The 27,586-nt window shown below is 38.9% G+C and overlaps 1 protein-coding gene across 3 annotated transcripts in view; it reads left to right on the forward strand.

Annotated features, from left to right (window-relative positions):
* LOC134648760 (ecdysone receptor) overlaps positions 1-27,586 on the forward strand; it is a 360,109-nt gene that overhangs the window by 322,327 nt on the left and 10,196 nt on the right. For all 3 annotated transcript variants that reach the window (XM_063503303.1, XM_063503302.1, XM_063503301.1), the window contains 2 exons: positions 25,899-26,069; positions 27,294-27,586. In XM_063503303.1, coding sequence (XP_063359373.1) covers positions 25,899-26,069; positions 27,294-27,586 — 464 coding nt within the window. The remainder of the gene's footprint in view (positions 1-25,898; positions 26,070-27,293) is intronic.

Genomic DNA, 27,586 nt, shown 5'->3' on the forward strand with positions numbered 1-27,586 from the left:
GAAAAAGTACCAAATCAATAAAATACAAAAGTGAGGAACTTATGATGTCATTATTACTTTTAAGAAACAGACGAAGTGTACAAGTTGGTTTCACTTGAAATCGCTTTATGCTTGTTACTTTACAGCATAACAACCTAACAACACTACTTCATCTGCTTCGTTGCTTCCCTTAATTGGCTGTTTAGTACCTAAATATGTAATATTATCAGTATTTTTCTCCTACATTTAATAAGTTCTCAATTCTAAATAACATAAAGTGTACCCATAGGCAACATGTTAGAAATCGCTCCATCCTGTCGAGAAATGAGAAAATCATCACCATGGCATGTTGCAGTTGCAGATTTCTATGTGCGCTGATGCGGTAAACTTTCGTTTCACTCATGCAGCTACTGTTTATAAGAAAACGAGTAACGTAGCTATCGCTTTAATTAAACGTGACAGTGAAAACTTTAATCAAGGCCCTTGAATTGCCATTGGTTGAGTATCTGGCAGCGTAGAAACACACATTATCATTATAGAGCAATTGAAATCGGAGCGAATTCGAAGGTAACAGCTTTTATTGAAGCAATTTTGGGACATGTTTGAATGTTTGCCCATTTAATTTAGTAGGGCCATTACCAGATTGTAATTGTCTATCCACCCAAACGTTCAACATAGCATTACAATTTGTGAAGTACTTACAATCTTGCTAGTGGCTATTACGCTCGGCATTTATTTGTTTTCTTACATCTTCTCAGTCAGTCAAACAATAACCTTTCAGTTCTGATTTATCAGTTCAATGTGTAGGTGGTACAAAAGATGTATGCTTTAGTATTTTAACCATTCAGGGTTGCTTCCGAGTTCGCATTGTTCAATGCCACACATTAGCTTCCTTGTCAAACTACGTTTAGATTTGGATTGCTCGTTTCGCGTTAAATAAAGCGACCTTACTTTTGTTTGATGCTTTAATTTAAAGAACGTGATTTCCATACAGTAGTATTATGTTACATTTTATTAATACTATACTGCTAAGTATGATTTGTTACCCGCATTCAATTCTCCGTCTCTCATTGCATTGGCTTACCATGACTTAGAAAACGTTCTATTGGTGTTTAAATGAGCTTCTATGCGGGCTAGTTTATGACAGAATTAAGTTAATAAAGTGGGTTTCGTTTCAAATTTACGGCAGAAGGAAAAAATACATTGATATTGCTAATGCTGGTAGACTTATGGGAATATGTTGCTCTCTTTTGATTTCAATGAACATTTTTATGTTCCAGGAAAATGATATTAGATCTCGGATAAACAACACTTCTTAAAAGGGAAATTTATGTGGCTTCTCTCTAAAGCTCAAAAAGCCGACTGAATGGTATAAACAACACTGATCAGGTATATTTATTCACACCATTTTACAATCCATCAAAGTCACAGTTTTGTTTTTATTCAAGAATTCTATTTTTTGGAGTTTTTCTTTATTAATTAGTTGGTTCCTATTACTGTTAATTGCGTGCTATGTAATCTTGAAAAGCTGTCAGACTGTGCCTAAAAATTAGTTATATGAATTATTTACCTTGAGATTTACCGACGTTTTGCAAAACAATTAATTTAAAGGCTTCCACAATGCTGTTATCTATTTCCTTATAGACGCCAAGCTAAGCCATCCATTTAATTTAAACAATGTGGTTAGGAGTTCAATTCCATAAAATGTATTGATTCCTTTAGTTAACTATTATGTAGTGTAGTACATTTTGTTGCTGTACCTGCATACCGCGAATTCCGCAATCATTCTAGCTACCTATTTAGCAATGTACAAGTGTAAAATAGACCATATGTGACTTGTGAGTAATGGTACAACTCGTTCCGCGGGCCCCACCTGAGGTGAACGTATCGACGAGTCCGCGCGGGGGCACCAAGGTCGCCGCAGTTTTTTGACACTTCGGCTTTATAAATAACCGACTATAGCCGTCATGTTGGCCACTGCTAATTACTTCATGGTGTACTGCCGGTTAAGTTAGCCGGAAATTATTTGTTTCTCTTCATGAATAGCTAATCGGGCAGGGTTATGGACCTCTATTAACTAAGGCTTTTTATCTCTTAACAACTATAGTGACAATCAAAACGTGTGTACGACGCTAGCTATGATTATGCTAGTTTAACTTTTGATTATTAAGATCTGTCAGTAGTGTGAACACACTAGAATCAAGTTTTTTTTTATATAGATATCCAAATCCAACTTCTAACATAACACGTGCCATATACCTATCGCCTAAAAAAATTTGTTCCACATCTATGTCATTATAAATAGTGAAATATGATCCACCCTTCATGTCTCCATGTCGCGATTCATCATGATTGATGATTCTTGATCAAACGAGGTCGCTTACCTCTTTCAGGATGTTGCTACATACGCGTCCCTTTCGATTACTATATTACATATAACAATCTCTTACCGATTACCTAACTTAAAATACCATTACCAGTTACAAAATTAACCGATTCACTGTTGAAACGATACAATACAACTGTATAATTAGTAACAAGATTATCTTGTTATTGCTCGTACTCAGGCCATTAGCGGCTATTTAAGGATCGTTTCAGTTAGACTTGGAGTCCCGTAATTAGCATACAAATCGGATCAGCTTCGCAACTATTAAACGACAACTTCGTGCATAAGCTGACGGCGGTGTTAAAATAATAATCTGCATTGAACTAGCAGCTGCCACGCTAAGTCGCAGGGGTCCAAAGCGTTTAGATTTGGCAACCCTTTGACTAATCTAATGGTCCGTCTGATCTCTCTCGTCTGGTCTCATTTCGTAACTAGACTTAAAAAAACCATTATATTTCATTATTCGCGTGCTGTTGACGTATAGATTGATGCAAATGCTGATCGTGCCTTGCTAATTAATTATTAAAAGGTCTGGTTTTATGGTACTGCTACCTACATTGAATTAGCAGCATTAATTAGGCGAGTGAAGTAAAATCTTAACTCTAGCTGTTATGTAACAAAAACAAATGACGTCGGTGTTCACATTTAAAGTTCATCGACTCGCCTAATATCTCTTTAAAAATCGCACGAAAGATGAAAACAAATTTTAATGTTATCATTTTATCTGCGGTATTAAATTGATTCACTAAATTAGTTCTTTACGCTCTTGGGAGTGGATCTTCACCTTCACATTCACATTGCAGTGAATTACTCTAGGATCTCTAGGAAGACGAATCGCGGCGGATATGCGGTCGAGTGCGCGTCGCGCTCGGCTGCGCACGCGCTGCCATCGCGTCGCTTGTTAGTTCTATTATCTGAGCCGACTTGCTCGCTGTAACCACTTTGAGATCGAATATCTTGAGACAAATCACGGGGTCTCAATTCCTTGCAAAGCAATCTGGTTAGATAATCTCCTTTGGATCACGACTGCCGATATTGAGGTATATAAGTTTTTAGCTAAGACACGACCGCCGCTTTTTATTATATTGTAAAACAATAGCACTTACGCCACCGAAAAAAGATAATCGGTACAAATTTATAAGAACCGGTGCAATTACAACAATCAGCCCCAAAAAGAGTAAACCTTTATTGTTCGTTAAGACTGTCTATTTTTATACAATATTTACTTAAATTGACTTATTTTTGTACTATCGATAGTCTAGGTACTTACGTTACTTGTACTCCTGTTTTCGATACCGTTCTTATAACAAGTATTTACATATTGTATAAATATGTTGACTGAAGGTACTTCTGAAATAACATTACACACTAACGTCTCAAAAGCACAGTGCTTTTAACATGTTTATTTATTTATGATTTATTTAATACCGGCCTGTTCAAACCGAATAAATTAGTTCGTTTTCGTAGTAGCTATAATAGTTATATATGTGCCTACTTTACAATGTAACTAATTAGTAATTATGTACAATAAAGAGCGACTATTTGGTAAAATAATTAGTTAAGTACTTAATATTGATTGTAATTGTACAGTAATTGAAAAGATAAAAGTTAATTTGTTCTATAATATCGCAAAATACCATCAAATAGACACCGTAATCTCTGGAATGGATCGGCATTAAGCACGACTAAACAAACTTAGCACTGTGCTACATCCTGCTTTGGGCAATCTACGATCGTAAATGCCATAACGGACCTAACAAAAAAGCATTGTCAAACGTTCTTAATGATCACAACAAAATAGATACAGTATGGCAAGCCAACTTTGTCTGTTAGAATATGTAGGCGCTACAAATTTGAATTTTGCGCTTTTCTACTGACAATTGGTTTGCCTGTCTCTTTTCTATCAAATCTTTGCTAGAGTCACAAAAACGTCTTATTAAAATAATCGCGAATCTAAATCCAGTCACCAAATATTCTACAAAATTGAGAATTCAAATAATTGCTTTTTTGCTTTCTGCAGCACGAACACGAACCGAAACGCGATGATTTCAAGCTATTGAACCGGTCCATATTCAAATCGAAGATGGATGAGAAAAAAACCTGTCAGACATGAAATTAACTGTACTGCAATATGCACATTATCTGGGTCAGGTTTAAATCAAAATTACACCTTAGCGTTTCTTAGACCCAAACGATTTCTCATACCGATAAGAATTGGATTCAGACATTCTTTCTAAAACCATGGACCATGAAAGATTACATAGATCCGCTAGTTTAGTGTAATTTTAGCACTGATAGTGTTGATAAGGTTTTTTTTAATTCGTTTAGCAGCAGACTAACGATTCGAGATCTAACATTTGCAAATCGCATTAAGTTGTTGAAACTGGCCGGAAAGAATTTTATGGTTGTCTGCCGGTTGCATATAATACTTGTGCATATATTATTTTTACTTCAAACTCGTTCCATTTCTATTGGACTTGACGCACGAAATGGCGATGGCGTTCAACGCGGAACTCGCATGCCGTACGTGACTCTGGAACTGTAATGTTAGCGTAACAATTGCGTCGATTATCGTCAAACCTCTTGCATTGTTAAGCTGTGTCCACACCCTTATGTCATCTGTACATTGTAATTAATAAAGTGGCCAGGCCAGCAAACCCTTCTTCCATATTAAAAGGTTTGCTGGCCGGGCAAATGTAATGCTCACTAAAAATATTGTATCTCAATTAACTAGCAAGTTCTAGATAGACTACAAAATGACTATAGAAGTAAATATATCTTTCTTATATTATGTTCGAGTTAAAAAAGAAAACTATCATGCTCACAAGTGATGGTGATCGTGTAATTATTATGAGGTAGAAACAGTTAGATGCTTTTGCGTGGGAATTTAAAGCGATAAAAGCGTTCTAACGATGTGTTAGAACGAACTCTTTGTTTAAATTAACTTGATTGTTTATTATGAAGGAAAAATATCAAATATTTTGTGATTTGCCTATTTTTTTAAATATACATACATAATTTTCTGAAATTTGTTTCCGAAGCATTGTATTATTGTACCAACAATCTGTTTAACCTTTTGGTTGCTTAACTATAATAGGTTAACAACCTCATAATACTTCTTAGCGTTCGTGTAAAAAGTACTAAGTACAATTAATAGACACCTGTCAGATGTTTTTTCAAGCGTAAATGTTAATTCATCAAAACGATACGAATTCATTGCGTATAAGATTTCCAAGTTCCGAGAAAACGTTTGATTGTGACGGGCTTACAAGATCAAAGACATTTGTGAAACGTAATTATTGTATAAAATGATAAAGTAATAAGTATTTGTACGTTTTTCAGCTATTACTACATCATGTCAGACGCTTAGTACTATGTTTGAATTAGGTTAAATTATGAGAAGTTCCATTAAAAAGATGATCCAAAGATGATCCATTATCTCCACTGAGCTGAGAAGATTGTGTTTTCGGAACAAATAATAAGATTTATGAGTACGAATTACTGTAATAATTTATCTCACAATGTAGTTACTAACATAATCTTGATCTTAGCCCTGTAACGCATAGCTGGAATGTCATTCGTAATTAAAATTCATCATTGGTAGAATATCAGCGAACAATACAATTTATCTACAGGCGGTGTAAGTGTAACTAGGTACAATGTACTATGTTTGTAGTCTGTCTTACTCGCTGTCAAGATATCGCATCATACTTAACAAATGCAAAAACTACGCTTGGTGCATATGTCACAACATTAACAACACATTGTTCCTCGGAATGGCTCCTAAGGGTGGAATCACATCTGTCAGCATCGAGCCGCATTTTATATATGAGAAATTGCTCGTTAGTATGAAGATGCGTACGCATGCTTTCAGCTTTCCGATGCGTACGCATCTTCATACTAACGAGCGATTTCTCATATATAAAATGCGGCTCGATGCTGACAGATGTGATTCCACCCTAAATAGGTATTTGCTTTGTTTCATATGCGTTTTAAAGCCAATGATAACAGTACTCTTGGCCTTGGTGCAATCTGTTCGGCACGTTGGCGTCATTCTTATCGTGTGTTGAACTGCTCTGTGACTCGCTATAATTCAACCATCACAAATATACCGTTCCAAATATACCCATAGAAAACCTGGAGCTACTCCACTTATACATCTGACGAATTATGTTCAGACGAATTTAATACGTGACGCACACATTCCTACGCCAACTGTATTCGTGTGCCTGATGTACGAGCCAGTAGTCAAGGTCGATAATGTCATTGTACCTACGATGTAAATACGCCGCCGCGTCTGTGTGTGTGTGTTGGTGAGCAGCTATTGAAGTAATCTTATCATATAGGTCACCTTACTTTGTAGATAATGCACTGCATAGGCGACGCTACACTCGACTTTCAAAGGAGTTTTGAAGGAAATAAAACGTGTTGCGAGTATTTTAATTCGTTCAGCGTACAAATTCAATATGAATTTACAGCGTTTAAATGTGTATATTGTAGTCATCTTGGAGAATCTTCATTGAAGCGTCGTCATAAATTATGTCTTATTAGCCGATGAGACATATGTAGTTACATGCGGCTTCTATTTCGCTCTAAGTACCATTTATCTATTTATTTATTTATGCTGTGTTGACTGGTTCAATATCTTAACACGCCTAAAGCTCGACCACGAGTAAATAAATGACTACTGAATTCTTGGCACTTTCGTCGTAGACGACCGTTTATTTCATAGCGTATTCTTGGCAACTTTCGCTTAGACCGTCTTATAATTTGTCCGGCCTTCACTTTTGGTAGTTTAATTACGTCATTTATATAATTTCCATCCTATTAACATTATACGCTCGACTAAAAATCAAAAGCTTTGAATAGATTACAAACTAGCAAAAATTAATGAATAGGCATTAAAGTGTTTAGCGGTGGCTCTATATTTCATAGATTTAACATTTCAATTTTATTACTCGGAATAACAACGCTGTATTATTTCAGTGTATTATTAATTTGTGGATGTATAAACAAAGTATTTACCTATTTTCAGTTGGAATTCTAGCATGTTTAAGAGCCAACAGGAGCTCAGATTTAAATATTTTAGGTAAATATACCCGTCTCGCTAACGGAAGCGGCTCCTAAAACTAGTGCGATAAGGACAAGGCGAAAAATCCTGCGTAAAAATATCAAAAATCGAGGTTTCGTACTCGACTGTTTCCTCCTCCAAAACTTAACCAATCGTAACCAAATTTGGAAATCTAAATGAGTATGACATTATCTGTGTCGGACCGTTTTGCTTTTTTGACTAATTGATGTCAGTTTTGAATAGCACGCCTCTCATTGCGGCATAGTCAATTAGGCCATTTTGGCCATTTTGGCCATTTTTGAAGGGCTCTAGCGCCTTAAAAAACAAAAATATCAAAAAAAGCAAAACGGTCCGACACAGATATTGACAATATTAATCTGTGTTGAAAAAATCATTGCTCTAGCTACAAAACCCACGGAGGAAACAGTCGAGTACGTTTGTATGGAGAAATGACCACCCCTGTTGGCTCGTAACGTCAATCATGGCCCTAAAATAGAAGAAAAGTGTCGGCTAGTCAAAGATCACATCATTGGCGAGGCGAGGCCGCATTGACGCAAGCGTCAGTTGTTTACCGGCGCAGGTTATTTACATCGGGGTCACAGACACAGCGAAGGAGACCGGGCTTCAATCGATGTAATTATATCTAAGCCGTGGCCACCGTACCTGACGCGCCAATGACCCCCTTTGACATTACGAGGTCATTTATGCAACACATTGCCGCAGTTCCACTCCGCATAAGCAAAGTTGCATAACGCCTCCACTGACGTGCAAAGGAGCTCATTGATCGGTCTTATAAGTTACTGTTTTTGTGTCGAATCACGTTATCGTTCACCGAAACACGTTATCTACGCTAAAGGTACGTGATAGTGGATATCAACTTGACATTTCCCGGTGTCATTGCCCCTAATGCCACGTGGCCGTTACACAACACAACGCACACGCTTTGTCAATGAGAATTTTCCGAGTGTCACTGGGTCACGGATACTGAATGTTTGAATCTGAAGAGAAAGTGGACACCGCGCTTCGTGAGTGCGAGCCGTCGTGTCCAACTAAGAATTCACTGATGCTATCGCTATTATTTCCAACTTCTGTCGGCAATGAACAACTCACACTCGAGTAACGTACAGAGATACGAATCTACAGTTAACCGCCATTTGTTTCTTGCATACACGGACAAAGCCGCGGCGATCCTTCAGCCTAAGTTGCATTGATTAAACTGTTTTATGACTATGTCTTTACAGCTCTAACGAGCACTATTGTCTAGATAGTCGACATATAAATTGAAGACATCACAATCTATCACGCTACGACATGGCAATTTGTGCAAATTGCGTCCTGTATAACGGATAACAAGATTATGAGCCGCGTACCCGCGACACATTCGATCATAAAGTTGGTATACCTATCGACCACTCAATGTTGATAGTAAAATTCTAACCGGCTGGTATTCATCTTTAGCTTGCCATATGAAGTCAGAATATATGAAATAATTCAACGACTGCGATCACGACATAATGAATTCGTATAGACAGACGCCAGGGATTAATGACAAAGACAAACAATTGCTAGCGGCTGTGTATCTATAAGCTACAGACATCTGAAAATAATTACTTTAACAATAGCGTCCGACGCAGAAAGCCAAGCGTTTATAATGATCGACAGTCTACTTCCTGACATATACATGAAATGTACAAAGACTCACAAGCGTGTGTTCACACTGAAACATTAGAAGTAAAGCACCACGAAGACGAATGGTTCGCAGCGAGCGCATCTATTTATATTTGCGCTGAGGCCATAAACGGCCCGCGTCCGGAACCGGTCTGAGGAATGCTCTGCTCTCGCTAACAACCGCAGATGCTAACAAACTGCTATATTTTCAACTGCATATGTAAAGGAAGATCTGACATGCACGTCTAACTTCCTTGATTGAAGTTGGCGATTGCCATGCACAGTTGCCCAAATACCACATCCAGAAGGAAGTTCTAATGTCTTGGCACTCCCTTGATTGAAGTTACTGCTTAAAACCACATCAACCTTATCTAGTAACATATAGTAGCGTTTGAAACAAATTCCGCCGAATTTAGAATTTCCATTAGCCTTATGCGCTCTCGTGTAACATCGTGCATCGTTCGGTAAATAACATAAACACGTCGAGAGGAATATCCTATGTTTTCGTACATCTCGGTGTACTTGTCACATAGGTGTCAACACGATTTGCCCACCTCGTCGGCTCGCGCCGCGGTTTTCTGAAACGACGTAAATGTTTAGGCTTCTGACATAGTTAGGATATTGTCGAGTTGGGTCGGACATAGGTGTGATAACGTTGCACGCCCCGTGTTATGTCTCACTCCCACGCGCATCTGATCGTTAAATTTCACGATTCAGTAAATCTCACTCTACAAACTGAAGTGGAAATTTAAGGTGTAATATTTGCATGACGATCCTGCATAAACGTAGATGAATATTGTCTTGTTAAAAATCGCTTTTAAAACGAACTACATATATTGTTCATCATTTTTCTTTAACTATCATTAGACTTTGACTCTATCTACTTAATATTCTTGAACAATTATAGGTATTATGTACCAACTAATTAAAATGGCTATTATCTATGCTATTATCTTTATATTCTCTTTCAAGATTGAACTCGCGCGACCTAAGTTAGAGGAATCATTCTTTAAATATTACATCAAAGAGCCAGCTGAGCCAAATTACCCATCTAAAGGAACATTCGTTTTAAATTGTCAAACGTGTCGGAACGAAGTGAGTGGACCGAATGCGAGGCGAGAATTGAATTGCTTTGTCTCCAATTGGTTTTGCTCACTCAAGATTTCTTCATTCGAACAAATTTATTTAAAGAAACGTGCTGACAATAGCTGGAGCTCCTCAACATTACTGGAAATATACTACTCTGATAAGAGCAGAAGTAGGTAAGCGGCCGAAGTGTTCAAAATAAAATGAACATAGCTGAAAGCAACATAGTATGCAAGTCATTATGAATAGGCATCCGGGCCAGTAAAAATAAACCAAGCAGTATTAAACGGAAACTTTAAATAATGGAAGTTATAATAGTCCAAAACTTTCCCGTAATTTAAATCCGATAGTCCCTACTCCAATAACTTTAAAGTTTGATAACTTTAATTACATTTATTCTCGTGGAAGTGGAACGGTTTTAAAATAAGTAAGAACATTTTTGTGTATTCTAACATGAAAAAAAAAACACCAAGTTCTAATCACCATTAAGATATTTCTCCTTACATTTTTTGTCCCTACTTAATCGACTAAAACTTAAGTGAATGAAACTCAAGTAAATACCTAAATACCTAGTCATATAATATTAAATATCTGGGTTAATATAATAATAGCTTCGCTCGGAAAACATATAATAACTCGGAAATGCGCGTTTTCCCAGAGATAAGACCTAGCTAGATCGATTTTTCGCCCCCGAAAACCCCTATATACCAAATTTCATCGAAATCGTTAGAGCCGTTTCCGAGATCCCCGAAATATATATATATAAATAAATAAATAAATAAACAAGAATTGCTCGTTTAAAGGTATTAGATTAGATAAATATCTCAAGACTTTGATACAATAGGCAGTGCCCTGCGTTAGGGGCGTTAGGGCCCTCGTTAGAGCACTAATGGCGCCAAACGGGATGGGTGGGAAGGTTAGCCACGTCATCCTCCGACCATCCATCAACCTGACAGTACCGATTATTACCAGCCACATACCCTGGCCTTTCACCGACATTTGTAGGGTTAAACCGGGGTTGTTAAACCCATATCGCACTTAGGTTCGATCGATCGTTACGTGATTTGAACGGGTTAAGGCTAGCGGGCTTTTTTAATTTGATAAAGTAACAGTTGATTCCTATACATTATACTCACGACCGGTACCTATCCTAAATACACGTACAATATAGGCCCCTATACTCTGACCAGGCAAACTTTGCACAAACTTGGCAGTAAGAACGCATATATGTATTTTATTTATATATCCCTATAAGGTCCATAATTGACGATTATTAAGACCTTCAATTTTCAGAGAGTTACTAAACAAATTTTGATACCAACTGGATATGATTAGTCATTAGAAATGAAAGTCGCTGTAGCGAATACCGTAAAATAAACACAAACCTTAAAAAAATCGCATTCCAACTCCAACAAAAATGAAAAAAGAACGCTACAATCTCAACCACAATAGCACTCATTTAGCGCGCCCATACAAGCACACATGTTTACGACCTATCCTGCACGCGGTCTGGCACTAAATTAACCCACCCGACGCTCGAGCGACCATGATCTTCCACAAATCAGTTTATTTTCCATTCACTCCCTTTGTGTGCCTCGCTTATCATCATAAAGTCCACTTGCTCGGACACCTTTTATAACAAAGCTGTAATAAATGCCACGGACTGTGACTGTACTTTTATAAAACGATTTAATGTTGACGTGACGCTATAGAAAGTGGGACAAGAGCTGTATTAAGTATTTACAGGCGTGTAGCTAAAATATTATAAGGGCGATTCTCACTAAAATAAAAAGCGGCCAAGTGCGAGTCGGACTCGCCCATGAAGGGTTCCGTATTTAGGCGATTTATGACGTATTAAAAAAAAACTACTTGCTAGATCTCGTTCAAACCAATTTTCGGTGGAAGTTTACATGGTAATGTACATCATATATTTTTTTTTGTTTTATTATTCTCTTATTTTAGAAGTTACAGGGGGGGGGACACACATTTTACCACTTTGGAAGTGTCTCTCGCGCAAACTATTCAGTTTAGAAAAAAATGATATTAGAAACCTCAATATCATTTTTGAAGACCTATCCATAGATACCCCACACGTATGGGTTTGATGAAAAAAAAATTTTTGAGTTTCAGTTCGAAGTATGGGGAACCCCAAAAAATTATTGTTTTTTTTCTATTTTTGTGTGAAAATCTTAATGCGGTTCACAGAATACATCTACTTACCAAGTTTCAACAGTATAGTTCTTATAGTTTCGGAGAAAAGTGGCTGTGACATACGGACGGACAGACAGACGGACAGACAGACAGACAGACATGACGAATCTATAAGGGTTCCGTTTTTTGCCATTTGGCTACGGAACCCTAAAAATATAACAGGGTTTTAATCCCTGATTGTAATCAAATTCTGAAAGTATGGTTTTTAATTCGATTCGACAAAAATGTTATAGCGAAAGTAAGCCAGTTGAAATTAAAACCCACTACACTTTCATAAGCCTTTCCAACGAAAGATAATATGGGGCATTATCTATGAAAAGGGACCTTATTGTCGATGGCGCTTACGCCGCAGTGTCGCGCGGCATTGTATTTACATCGGAGCATCGTTAATAATGGCGTAAGCGCCATCGACAATAAGGTCCCTTTTCATAGATAACGTCACATATGGTTAGCTGTGTTTTCTGTCTTCAATAGACTTCTAAGGAACTACCTATGTTATTATAATCGTTGGAAGCGCGGGGCGGAGGTAATAAGTTAAAAGACCTTCGTTTAAGTCGATTTATAATGTCAATGTCATCGGTGACAAGGAAACCAATGACCCCAGTGACATTTAAAATTACAACCGAAGTCGATGTGTCTATTAATAAGTAAGTTTTTTATTTCACGTGAATTACCTAATAAATATGTACATACTTAATACGATTGTTATAACACGATCAGCATTTTCATGTTCTTATTTTAATCAACAAATGTATAATGCTTACTTAGACGTTTAATTAGTACTTATTTTGATATATGATTGCTGAGAGATAATAATAATGGGGTCACGAATGACTCAATGAGCGGAGAAATGATCACAACAGCACATTATTACGAGTACGTCATCGCTTTAACTGGCAGATTGATTGCAGCCAGTAACAGACGGATTTGTCTTCATTCGTTTCATCACTTTCATCATATTGAAAAGTACAATCAGCAGCCGCCGCACGCATATGTGACGTTATCTATGAAAACGGACCTTATTCTCGATGGCGCTTACGCCATTATTAACGATGCTCCGATATAAATACAATGCCGCGCGACGCTGTGCGGCGTAAGCGCCATCGACAATAAGGTCCCTTTTCATAGATAATGCCCCATATTCATTTAGGTACCTAAATGAAAAACTGAAAAGCCCCAGTCCTTCACTACGAACCAACCAACAACCTTCCTCCTTAGTCCTTTACTATTTTGCAGACACATCTCGAAATCCCAAAAACATTTAATTTTAGCTATCACTACATAGTATATGTAAAACAAAGTCGCTTCCCGCTGTCTTTTTTTTTTTTTTTTTTTATACCACATAGGTGGCAAACAAGCATACGGGCCGCCTGATGGTAAGCAGTCACCGTAGCCTATGGACGCCTGCAACTCCAGAGGTGTTACATGCGCGTTGCCGACCTTTTTTTAAAAACCTGTACACTCCTTTTTTGAAGAACCCCATATCGTAGACCCTCGGGAAAACCTCGGAAGGGAGCTCATTCCACAGCCGGAGCGTCCGCGGGAGGAAATTCCTCTTAAACCGCACAGTACCTACGCGACCATTTAGGTTCTAGGGTGTGTGGATGAACACCCTGCCGATGGCGAGCGGTGCGGTGATAGAAAGCTGCCGTTGGCATCATGTCAAACAATTCTTCAGAGCACAGCCCATTGTACAAGCGGTAGAACACACATAAGGAGGCAAGGTCTCTCCTCAGACTTAAAGGTTCAATACCGCTTGTGAGTTTGGGATCATCGACGATTCGTACAGCGCGCCTTTGGATTGAGTCGAAGGGTCCAAGCTGCAAGCTGCAAGGGTCTGTATGTATGCTTAGATCTTTAAAACTACGCATCGGATTTTGATGCGGATTTTTAGATATAGTGATTCAAGAGGAATGTTTATGTATAATTTGTTAACCCGTTCGAAGCCGGGGCGGGTCGCTAGTTTTATATAAGAATAAGTGAAATTAACGATGTAAATCGTACATTACTTAATTGAAGCATGGCTCCCAGCAGACCATGATTGAAGCTGGCAGCCCCACCCGCAACACTGTATCGCACGTGGACCGAAATACGCGTCGTCGAATTGTGTCATGGGCTCGCCCACGTAAGGTCGGCCCTGCGTCCGCGTCCTGTGGTTACTCAACCGTCTGCGATGCGATTCACTGCAATTGGGAATAAATAAATAACGCGGGGAGCGTGTTGGTATGATATGATGTGCGAGCGGGACATACCGGTAGACGGTAGAGGTGTCTCGTTTACACAGCGGAGCATCATTCGCATTAAAGGTTAATGATTTTTTTTATATTAATGAATGTTTCGGTAATTTGTCTTATCCTTTATGGTATCCTTACATTATCGGTGGTTGAATGTTTTGCAGTTTAAATAATAGTAAGTCAACTATGATTTTAAGGTTCAACGCTACTTTATACAACATTTTGTAAGGTTGTAAAGAATACAATGTTTGTGTGACTCGTTTTGTACAAAATGCAGAAAAACTGTCTAATTTAGGAAACTCATTAAAACCCTTTCCAACTTAATTAAACATAAAAATTACCGATCTTCAAAATTAAGAAGCGCTTTTCAATCAGGGAGGCTAAAATTAATGGACTTCAAAGTTAAGAGCTTAAAACTTTGTAACTTGCCCAATTTAATGTTTCCATTTGAAGCGATATTTTTATTATAATTACTTATTTACTTTAAATGTCGAATTACTTAAAACGCATGAAGCAATTTTATATTTAATGTATGTAATTTGGTTTTCCTGTTTTTAGTCTATATGCAGGGACACCCTTATTATACCGGCCAATCTCAATTTTAAACGGGTTTTTGACCGATAAATGCTTAAATAACACATTTGCGAAACTTTCCAGACTTAGTTCTTTACTTTGTAATAATTTAGCAATTCTCGGAATAAGTATTCTTAAGGGGGTTTTAATTTTGCTAATTTCAAGTGCTTAATAACAGCTGATTATCGAACTGACGTCGCCGTCATCTACTCGAGTTTGAATAAAAGCAAGGCAAGTCTGCCGTGTTCGAGCGTTTTCACATTTTCAGGTCAGATGTAGGATACGACCATAAAGAAATGAAATGTAAAAAAGTACCTTTTTATATCAATTTATAAAAAAAAAACAACGGGTTGCACTCCGGGAGTGCCGGCAGAAGTGAAAACTCAATGACATCTTACGTCTTAGGCTCTCGCGAGTTTAACATTTTTTCCCCATCACAAAAAGTGCACAGCGCCGCTAAAGAAGTTTTCACTTCAAAAATGATGTTCAAAATAAGCGTTAATACAATAAAAATATATAGTTGATGATGTCCAACATCCGATATCTGATTGGACAATATTAAAACTGTTTTACTCTTAACTATTCTATATTTGTTCAGAAGACAGGCAATTTGAATAATAAAAACTTAGGCTAATAGTCTAGTTTCGCGGCATAAGCCTTACGAAGCATATATCCACAACGTCCAAGTCTACATTTTAACTTCGGTTCGGTATGAGTGATACAGCAAGTTTTTTCTCGCAGTCGGATGTCATTTGTTTTTGCTCGTTACCGCGATCTGGTCACGGAGAGGCCCCGCAGTATGACCACTTCGTCCACACTTGTGTATTTACTTTTTTTTCACTAGGTACTAACCGCAATAAGCTTCGCCTCTTGATGTTCGATGTTATCAACTGATTTTAAACCTTATCGTGAGTGTTGAGAACTCGTTTTGCAATTTATGTATCTTGCGAAATTCATCACGGCGAATGAAGTAACTATGGGTGTGGTTACTCAGTACCTACGTTTACAGTTTTGATCCGATGAGGACAGTAGGTAAAGAAAATCGAGCACTGACTTCATAGTTGTAGGTGAAGCGATCATTCGAACCCAGTAATAATCAATCTAATCAGAGCATATGACGCCGAATAAATCGAAAACAAAGCATTCTTCGAGCGATAGCATATGACGCCGAATAAATCGAAAACAAAGCATTCTTCGAGCGATAACATTTCGTCGTCGACTTATCTGCCCTGATACCCGGTCAGCGACCCCGCCCGCCGTTGTCAGTGCACTACAGACCTAAAAACAAATAAAATAATTAACCCTTTTACTATCTGATAAGCAATATAATGCCCTGTTGCCTATGAAATAAATCACAAGTTTGATTGCGCTCGAACTTTGTCCTATGATAAGTTTAATGCCGATTAATATTCTTTTAACTGGAATGTGGCACTGGCGGTAGTAAATAGCTAAATACATACATATTCAATATAGTCTGGTGTCAAATATATCAATTCGAAGCCTAAATTGAAGGCATGGATATTAAGGGTTTTCCATTCTGTGTTAAACTCAGGTTTATTGTCAAATTTGTTAGACTGATTTGGAAAACGAAACTTAACAACTTATTTAATTAGATTGGACTGCGCATATATTTACCGTGTTTTACCTTAATTTTTAATTTCTATTTTATAGTTTTAAATTTTAATAATCAATGAATTCTATCAATATCAGTTATCAAATGCTATGTTTAATTTAATTGTAATGTCTAGTCATGAATTTTTGTGTTATACCTATTATTATTATTAGGAGCCTGTAATGTCCCACTGCTGGGCAAAGGCCTCCCCCCACTTTTTCCAGTCTTCCCGATCCTGTACAGTCTCTGGCCATTCCTTTAAAAAGGAGTCTAGCTCGTCTCGCCATCGCCGACGTGGTTTGCCAACTCCTCGTTTTGAGCTGGGCTGCCACTCTGTGGCGATCTTGGCCCACAGCTCACTCGGCATTCGGCAGACATGACCAGCCCAGTCCCACTTTAGCTTGGCCGCTTTCCGAGCTACGTCGACCACTTTTGTTCTGGAGCGCAGCGTGGTGTTCCGGATACGATCCATTAATGTCACACCTAATATGCTGCGCTCCATAGCTCGCTGGCAAACCCCTAGTTTGGACCTCTGACACGCCGTCAAAGACCAAGTTTGTGCACCGTAGGTGAGAATTGGAAGTATGCACATGTCCATGAGTCTCCGCTTAAGTGACAGGGGGAGATCGCCTTTCATCAGATGTTTCATGGACCAATAGCTCCTCCAGGCGTTTTCAGTCCGTCTTTCGACTTCCTTCTCTTGTCGCGCCTGGAAGGAAACTAGTTGGCCCAAGTAGATATACTCCTGGACATATGCAAACGGTTCTCCGTTTATCTCAACCCTACGTGGGGTGCTGATATTTGTCATCAGCTTGGTCTTCGACATGTTCATCCAAAGTCCAACCTCGAGGCTTGCATACCTATACCTAATTTTATTTATTTTTAATATTATCTTAAATGTATTCATACCTATGGATCGTTGTTGTCTGGAATAAATGATTTATTATTATTTATTTGACATGTCTGTTAAATTTATGATTTTATAACGCGGTTTACAGTTGACATAAGAATTATATCCATTAGGTAAGTAGGTACATGAGCTGTGTATGTAGCGTAATATCCATAACTAAGGCAATTGTCACGTCGCCGCTTTAGTTAATATTATACCAACCTCACTATATGCATGAAGGGCAAGATAAACTCGACGAGAAACGAGCATGAATGAAATCGATATATGTACTTGTATGTAGACTAGGTCTTAGAAGGACGTAGAAACATAAATATTATTTCAAAATATAATGGTTAGGGATTAACAATGTGACTAAATAAAACTACCATAAATCAAAGCTAAGTTTGCCCTGAAGTGAAAACTCAATGACATTGTAACAGTTTTTCGATCAGGTCACGTGTCCGTCTTACGAATCTGTCGGTCACGTGACCTGTCGCGAGTTTAACATTTTTTCCCCACCTCTAAAAGTGCACAGCGCCGCTAATGAAGTTTTCACTTCAAAAGTTGAATGAAAAAAAACAAAAGTTCGTCTGTGTTAGGGAGGTACGCTAGCAGCGACAGACAAAACACCCCTCTGTTTGGGTAGGAGGTTAAAAATAGTATGTTACAATCGGCGCGCCAGTCAACTTACAAAGTTAGGTACTGACCTAACTTTCGTACAAGTCGTAGGTGTCGTTATCTCAGAGAAATTAAAGGTTCCGGTTTCATAACAGCTAATGTCGTAATGTTTAGTCACTCTTTGTTATTTCAGGGCGTTCTCGACCTACATTACCGCACCGCGTTGTGCCGAATTATCCTTGTTTACCTCCCTGTCACACTTAAGTACGAATTCACAAGTGCGCCAGAGAGGCAACACGACGAACGTGGTTCGCGGTAGGCCCTCAGGGCCTTTTTTCCTGGAGCTCGGTGTTGGTGTTAATGACCTACATAAGTTAGTCTGAACAACAGACTTGTTTACGTAGTTTTCAGGCTAGGTTTTTTCCTATGACTTTGACTATTTACATTTTCGTATGCAATAAGGTCAAATACTTTCTTAGAATGAATAAAGGATATGTGAGTTACGTGCTGTGGACTTGTTTTGATTTTTATAGGCATGTCAAAACCTTTTGCTTCTTATAGTTGTATGATAAAAGTCTAAGAAAAATGTATCCATAGCTATTGAAATGAAAATTCTATTTAAAATTGTAATCGGTACCATGGTGGCTAGACTGTTTACCAAATATTATATATGTAGAAGTGAATTAACAGTCTAGCCACCCAAATAATAAACCCCCAGAACATATTCCTTACAATATGGGTACCTATATCTCCTTTAAGCTTTTATCCTGTAAGTTGTATCCTCAGCTAATCGCCTCACACAATCCTCATTTACAGCTCTTGTTAAGTTGTTAAACCATTCTTTACAATATGTACTTATTAGCCTATAATTTGCATAATAAATAAGTACATGATGACTAGTAAGGCTTCTCTGATGCGTGACATTCAGTCGATTTAATAGCTTACACGTAATAGGCTCGGGACAGAGGGAATTAAAGAACTAGCAACGATCAGCAATTGTTTCTTAATCTGCTACAATAAAAAACATCATGGCCTCTCATTTCTTCTTAGATACAATGTCAGTTTCTCTTGTGCTCGTACAGTCGACTTCTGAGCTATTTTCTTTCACTATAAGAATGCTTTCCACTGAAGCTGGTATGAGCGGAGACCTAATCCACCGGAGCGGAGAAGGAAGAGATGTGGATTACAATCGATGCTATTGCATTGACGTATATCTCAGGACTGGCCTTACGGGTAATAAGAATGGGGCATGAATGTGGCCAGCACAGCGGTGTGACACCGCTACAACGCGATAGGTTGATGCGCGATTGGTCGCAACTAGTTGCGTTAGACTGTACGATTGGCTCGAATTCGTGAGTGACACCGCTAAACTAGTACCATTTTTACTGCCAGTAAGACCCGTCCTGAGATATACGTCAATGTGCTATTGGCTGATTCCCGCACGTCTCCTCTGATCTCCGCTTCAGTGGTAAGGCAGCCTTACAGCTTGTTTCAATGTGACAACTAAATATGTACTACATACATCATCGAGTTATACCCGTGCCAGTATGATGGATATTTTTCCATACCATCATAAGCTTGGCAGATGTTACAGAAACTTTTCAATGTCAGAAAATTCAGCAGTTGCCTTGCGCGTTATGCGATAAATATAAGTCGTCCTTTACAACGAAAATAACACTAATAGAAAAACTAAGCGTTTTTTGCTACACATTACACTAGTGGTTCCGCATCCGCGCGTGACTTGTGCTGCACCGCCGGCCTAGTATCATAATTCGCTTTTAATGTGTTATCAGCCATACAAGATCGTTGACCCAAGATCGAATTAGTCTCATACTACTACGGCCTCCTTATAGTGTCATCACACCGCCTTGGCCCACTTGCGGTATTTTTCGTAGAATCGGGCCAATGAATCGCCCGCTTAAGCGGAATTGTATTGAAATCTGTTTAGAAGTGTAATACCACGGTAAGTGGAACTAGGTTAATGAGACAAACGCGAATATAGTGCGTTCAGAATTGCTGCTGTCGCACTTTCAATTCTTGACACGAAGTACGTAAGGTTATTTTTAACAAAGATATATCTATGGCACGGTTAGTTAAGAAAAATTGCATGGACTTGCTCTTTTAAATTAAGTCGACCGTACGTTTTACGTAACTCTATAGATTTTTTTCACAGAGGAATCTGTAACCACTAAGTGCCTTAATTTCAAGTGTCACATATGACAACCAATGTTTATAGACTCATGATTTTTCTTACAATTTTATCATTGGTATCTAAATTTAAAACTCCGTACAAAACTTTGTTGACGGAGCTCTTGTTGGATTATTTCTATCTTGAAAATCAGTTACTTAAATACGTTTTTCTCAGAGACTGTACGACGTGACACCTAAAATTTGGAGCAGTTATAGCAATTACTAATTCCATCACTAACACTGAATAAATCAAAACCGCTTTTTTAAGTAGGTACAAACCAAACTTCAACCAACATATGTTCATAATTCCTTTATGTATAATATCTTTCCGGCCAAATTGCAAAAAAAATTGTAACACGATCCTACTTATTTCTGTAAAGCTCTGATATTTTTCTACAGATAAAACCAGATGTTTTTCTCGAGTCAGGATTTTATATCAAGTCAACTAGGTCAGTGAAACTAAACCAGTGCTATTTCCATTGCGCGGTCTACTTTCCCATTCACCTTTATTTTGCGAAGGTCCGCGGACCGGGGCAAGGTCGTTGATAACTTTACTTCACTCTAGTCTAGGACAACTAGTCTACTTAGTGCTAGAATAGATTGAGCTAGGCTTAATAGGCTTTAATTGAGATTTATGTCACCTACTGTTGACTAGCTACATTGTGCTCAATTCATTGTTTTCTATTAGAATAGAATCTTACTACTTAAATAGACATGGGTTTTCTGCATGTAATGTAGTGATTGTGTTTCAAATAATTTGATTTGATTTATAATATTGAGCCAAATTTGTTTCTTAATGATTACTTGTTAAATTAACTTTTGCAAAGAACATTGAGATACCTAAAATGTAGCAAAATTAAATCAAAACAAAGTTTTCTGACGTCATTTACAAAGAGTTCCTTGACATTGAATTAATAAGTTTTAATACCTGCCATACCTGGTACAATTTAAACTTTCTATCCTATCAGAATAACATGGAACAGAACTTAACGGACTCTTAAGAACCATCTGTATGATAATTAATTTAAAAGCATGTTTTAAGTTATCTTTCTTCGTTAAAAGCCCCGCTCTAAGCTTGCAGTGGTAAGGAACCGTGCCGTACTTATTCTAATTATATCTCCCCCGGTTTTCTATTTACCTAACCATTCCCATGTTTACTCGAAAAGACGCGCGTGGGTTCACCACGACTGCTCACTAAATTAGGGGGCAGACAGAGACAAAGCACGCCTTCGTCTATTAGAACACCATGGGTAAAAGAGAGGGCGTGCATGCAAGTATTGACCACTAAAAAAATCTGTTGGGGTTCCTATCCATAACACCGAAGCATCATATGTTTACGTTTGTTATATTAAGTGATCGAACCGCTTTCTATTTTACTTGAGCGAGGAATCCCAAGAATTCTTGGTCGTCTTTGATAGTCGCGTCACGGAACACAGCTTAAGTACTGGAGAGGTTTAATGGAGACACGTTGATGTAACCAACTGCTTTATGCTATCTCCTAATTCCTTCATTAAAATGAAAGAAAAAAGTTCGAATATAAAATCCCACGGCCACGACTCATTTTATCTTTAAATAACTTTATCATTTGAAGCCCTCGTAGAGCCCATGACTGGAATATTAGGTGGAAATAACCTAATTTAAATTTACGGCACGAAGCAATAAACATATAAATCGATGGTTTAAGCACGATTCCTAACTAAGTAGCTAGCTAATCCGTTTGTGCTCTTGATTTATTATTATATTGTTACTAGATGTGTACTTACATATCTAGTTTCCAATGCTAGACTAGCGGTACCGCCTTTAATGTACCTAGTACAGTAGTTCGGGAATAGGCCGCCCACTATGTCCGGACACGCCGCGCCGACAACTGCCGGATGTAAACACTTTCACGTGCTGCGTCCGCCCTCCTAAAAGATCCCGCCGACTACCACGCTTCTTCCCGATCACTATACGAAAACAGTTTCCACGATAGCGTGCGAGAAAATGGCCATTTTCACCTCGCGATTTCTATTTCAATCCAATTTTCCCGGCGTAGAGAAACCGATCGCTCCAGTTGCACGGCTCCGGCCCACATCTCTTGCTAGAAAGTATCGTAGAAAGTAAGAACGCGAGCCGAACTCCGCCCAGCCGATGCATCTTACGTGCACTTTTTTCTGCAGTTTTTCCCCGTACATTGTGCGTCAGCGGATGGACAGCTATCGGAATGCTGCTCGATTTTCACAATCATTTTTAATTAGATCGAGATCTCGTTGTCATTCTGTGTAAAATAAAAACTTGATGAATACTCGTATGATTTCGAACAAGATTAGTCTTGCACGCGAGGAAAGTTTTACTTTTACAATCGATGTCCCCGATTACAGCTCACGTGGTCGCTAGGCTTACTTTCGCCACACCCGAATTTGAATTACGTGTGCTATGTGCAGAAACGTTGTGCAATATTTTGGGCAACTTTCACTATTCGCTGACGCGACCCGCCTGCGAAATGGTTGCGTTGTCTGTCGGTCACAGTAGAAAGTTTCGCGTATTGTTTAATCGAATTCAGCCTACGTGCCTCACAGAGCTACTTACGTTCCCATTATAAAACATGGCGTCGTGTTTTAATGGGTACTTAATTCCGATAGAATTGTGGTTTAAAGAAGTAAATCGAGCAAAAAGGCGAGTCGCGTGAGAGGAAAAACGAGTTATTATTAGTATATATGTAGTTGGTAGAGAATCGCGAGCTTGCTTCGAGCTCTGATGCTATCATAAATAATGTGGCTGCGCGGTGAGCGAGGCGCGGAGAAGCTAGCGGGCTAAGGGGGGGGGGGGCTTAAGAGTCAAGGCCGCACGCTGCCCCCGGTCGTCGCTCGCGCCTCACTTGCCGCTCGCTCGCGCCTCTCGCTCGAGGACCCGACCGTGGCCGAACGCCGCCGACGCGCCACGAACTAGACCTTCTATCCGATGCGCGAGCGCAACACACTGAACAGCTGAGGCATAACATAACACACTGACTCGGTCATCCGTGCATTCAACTTTTGATTAGCTTTCTTTTTCACGAACACTGATTTGATAAAATATTGTTGTAATCGGGTTACTAGTCTACATACAATTAACCACGTAAGTTACTTAATTATGTAACATTTATATTCTCTAATGAATGTGACAATAACCTACCTACAACTTATTTATCTGATTAATTTGTTGTTCTTATTTCACGCCACCTGCGTGAATTAGCTCCGATGCTATTTATTTAAAAATTAAGAGATATTTAGGTACCAATAGAAATGACTAAATCGTCCAATCCATGTTAGCTTCAAATTAGAACATGTAGCTCACAGAATCTAATTGTCATTCGGACCAGACAGGTTGGCTGGCCCCAACCAGTCGGTCTTGTCTCCTATACTTTCACCGGACGGCCCTCCTCGATTGCGTCACTGTCCACGAAAATATTATTTAACGTTCGCAATCCGTAATCGCTTCTCGAAGAAGGACGACGACCGCTCTTATCTATTTATTATAATATTATTAATAAACAGTAAAAACCTAATACCAAGTCGCCAACACGATCAGCGCGATTGATCTCTTGACTCCTGCCAGTAGCTATTGATAAAGAGAGTCGTGAAATTCAACCTGACCTCGATAGTTGACAGTGGATCTGATCCGAGATTGTGCAAACGGACGTGACTAGCTTTTTTCTCATAGTTTATAAGTTTACAACAAATCACCATTCTCCCAGGGAGAGGTAATAGTAGTTTATGCAACAGTGATATAATAAGGTCGTTTTGTAACTTCGACCCTTGAATTTTAAGAACCAATTATGAGCTGTTGCATACATTACTTTTTCTATGACAGCTGCAGCAAAAAAAAAAAAAAAGTTATTATTAAAAAAAAAGAGTTATTATTAAAAAAAAAGAGTTATTATTTAAAAAAAATTGAGTTATTATTTAAAAAAAAAAAGAGTTATTATTGTAAATGAAAACATACCTCTTTCAATCAAGATGATCGGAACTTGTATCTTTAAAAAAAATAAAGCAGTTGTATTATACTCATAAGATGACTGCTAGCAGTCATCTTATGAGCCTATAGACAAATCATTCAAATGACATTGCTTTAGATATCACTGTCAGTCATTTAATTGACACATTTAAGTGCTGGAGTAGAAAAAGGTATTATTGATTTTGAATTTGAAATTTTTGGGGCTGTTTAGAAATTTAAGAAGAAAGAAAGAATTATGTATTTAATTACGGACTCAAAAGGGGGAGTATAAAATATATGAACGATACCTATTGGAAATTAACTCCGACAAAAGCATGACTATAATACCTAGTACTGTGAGCAGGTCAGTGCAGAAGGTAGGCGTAGGCACTAGGCACTCATCACTCAAATAACGATAAACGCCGCACTTGACCTCTTTATTGAGGTATTTTATCGCTGAACAAACAAGTCTGCCTTCCATTTAAATTATCAAAAGACGCATTCATAAAAAAAGCATTTCCATTAGCGCTAGAACAGTCTTTAATGTCTGAGCAAAGAGCAAACTTAATATGACTGGAGTCGAGCAATCAGTTTTCGTCGACTGTGGGAGTGAATGTTATGAGATCGGTAAGAACCGAGACAGCCATGGCCTCGGAGCTCGGATCCCACGTGGAACTAGTTTTTTGGCGGCGGCCATTTCTGGCCGTTGTGCAACCAGGTACGGCAACCGGCCACCGACCCGAGACGTCTAATGGACACAATAAAAAAGCAAATAAAACTAATGGGACAACAGGCTTAAATTGACCCCTCCCTCTTAAATGTGCTTATTGTCCCGCCGGGTGTTTGATCATCTCCGTTTTTCCTTTTGTTTACGTTACGAAATTACGTGGGACACCCAACGCTTTCAAGACAATTTTTTATGCTTACCCTTTTAATTTTCCTCTTTTTGTTTTTGATCGGTAACTGAATCTTATTTAGGGAGTAGGTGGCCTAAGGCTCAAGAATCTCGTTAGATTGCTTCTGCTTACTTTATAAGGAGTTCCGACTGCCGGGTGACAATTGCCATTACATTTCCATCACTCGACTCTTCTATGTCTTGAATACATAAATGGTCTTACTCCCTTATTGCTATGCGTAGCATGGTCCTAGCCAGCTTTTGTTTGGACAGGAAACGCTCACACAACTGCCGAAAATCACTTGCGCGCAATTCGCCTCACAAACATCTTCGGCGAAGGAACATCGCCCCGCATGTAAAAATGAAAAATAAACGATCTTCACTCGCCCGCCGACTCGACAAATGGTTCATGAAATGTATGCAAATTTTATAGCGTCCGATTTTAGATGCCGCTGGGCCACCGGACTCGTTCGAATCTTTGTGCGCAGTTGCAGCGTAAACAACATTAACATTCCTTTATAAATTGTTGCAGGTCGCGAGGAGCTGTCGCCGGCGTCCAGTATAAACGGGTGCAGTACAGATGGGGACGCGCGAAGGCAGAAAAAGGGTCCGGCGCCGCGGCAGCAGGAAGAACTTTGTTTGGTTTGCGGAGACAGAGCCTCCGGATACCACTACAATGCGCTCACGTGTGAAGGGTGTAAAGGTAAGACAACAAGCGTACGTAACCTAAAATGGTACACCAAGTATCCTTACGTAGGTGTGACCTTCATTACTGCCCCTGTTGCTAGCTAGACGTCCTTGCCCTGAGGGCCTACCGCGAACCACGTTCGACGTGTTGCCTCCCTGTCTCACTTACGTACAAATTTACAAGTGCGACAGAGAGGCAACACGTCGAACGTGGTTCGCGGTAGGCCCTCTGGTCGCCCACGAGCGTGCCAATTCAGTGGTGAATTGGCGCATTATGTCGATGTGGATGCGCGTGCATTTTGTATTCATATAGTCGAGACGAGACGTCACAATGGCTGTCTGCAGCACGTCTGCCTCCTGATTCACTGACGCTATCGTCCATCGGCTCCAGCGTACAACCAACCCTGGACTATTGCATCTGATATAAACTAGCGATGAAACAACTACATCTTAAATATGACTAGCATTAAGTGCTTATAATTACTTCCAATTGACACTATTAAGCGCTATTTCCATCGTAAAATTCAATACAGGCAGACATAAAGCCGTGTTTGAAACCGGATCAAATTGGTATGAAAATAACTTTGGAGTCTCAATATTGCACGTACTATTTACGTAGCAATAAGATTGCTTCCAAAAGCAGAGCCGAGCGCCTGTCAATGAACCTTGCCTTTCAGTCAACCTTGCGTATTTGTGTCTAAGCACCAATACATTATCTTATCGCGCGAACACAATAGGTACGTTAGCAAAAAAAACTGTCATGTCATATCATATAAGTAATTAAACTTACCGTTATATTAGACAAAGAGAATAAAGCAATGATTAACATATAAGTTTTTACGCCATTTTGTGTCAGTAGTCAAGCTTTGGATATGACGTGGTTGAAACTGCGCAGTTAAATATTTGAGGCAAAGTGAAAAAAAAAGAAGCAAATTAAAGCCTTTTAAAGGCCACAGGAACGTTTTTACTTTTTAGTATAAAATCGGTTCAGAAACTTCGTGTTTATGAGATTCAGGGATCAAAACGATCTTGAGCGTAACATGCACAACACAATAGTAGGCAAATAGACAGTAACCCAAATGGCCATAGTCAGCAACTCATCAGACAAAATAATTCAATCCACCTTTAAATAAAGTCTGTAATACAAGTTGTCGCCTGTGACCAATTCGTTACGCCATAAACTAACCCCTTTGTCAGACCAAGAAAATGACGAATTGACGATACATTCGCAATGTTCCAGGTTTCTTCAGGCGGAGTGTCACCAAAAACGCTGTATACATTTGCAAATTCGGTCACTCGTGTGAAATGGACATGTATATGCGACGGAAATGCCAAGAATGTCGTCTAAAGAAGTGTCTAGGCGTCGGCATGAGGCCCGAGTGCGTGGTACCCGAGAACCAGTGCGCGATAAAAAGGAAAGAGAAGAAAGCGCAGAGGGAAAAGGACAAACTCCCTGTCAGCACGACGACGGTTGACGACCACATGCCGCCCATTATGCAGTGTGATCCCCCGCCGCCGGAGGCAGCTAGAATT

The sequence above is a fragment of the Cydia amplana genome, chromosome 6, assembly GCF_948474715.1.
Source record: "Cydia amplana chromosome 6, ilCydAmpl1.1, whole genome shotgun sequence".
NCBI lineage: Eukaryota > Metazoa > Arthropoda > Insecta > Lepidoptera > Tortricidae > Cydia > Cydia amplana.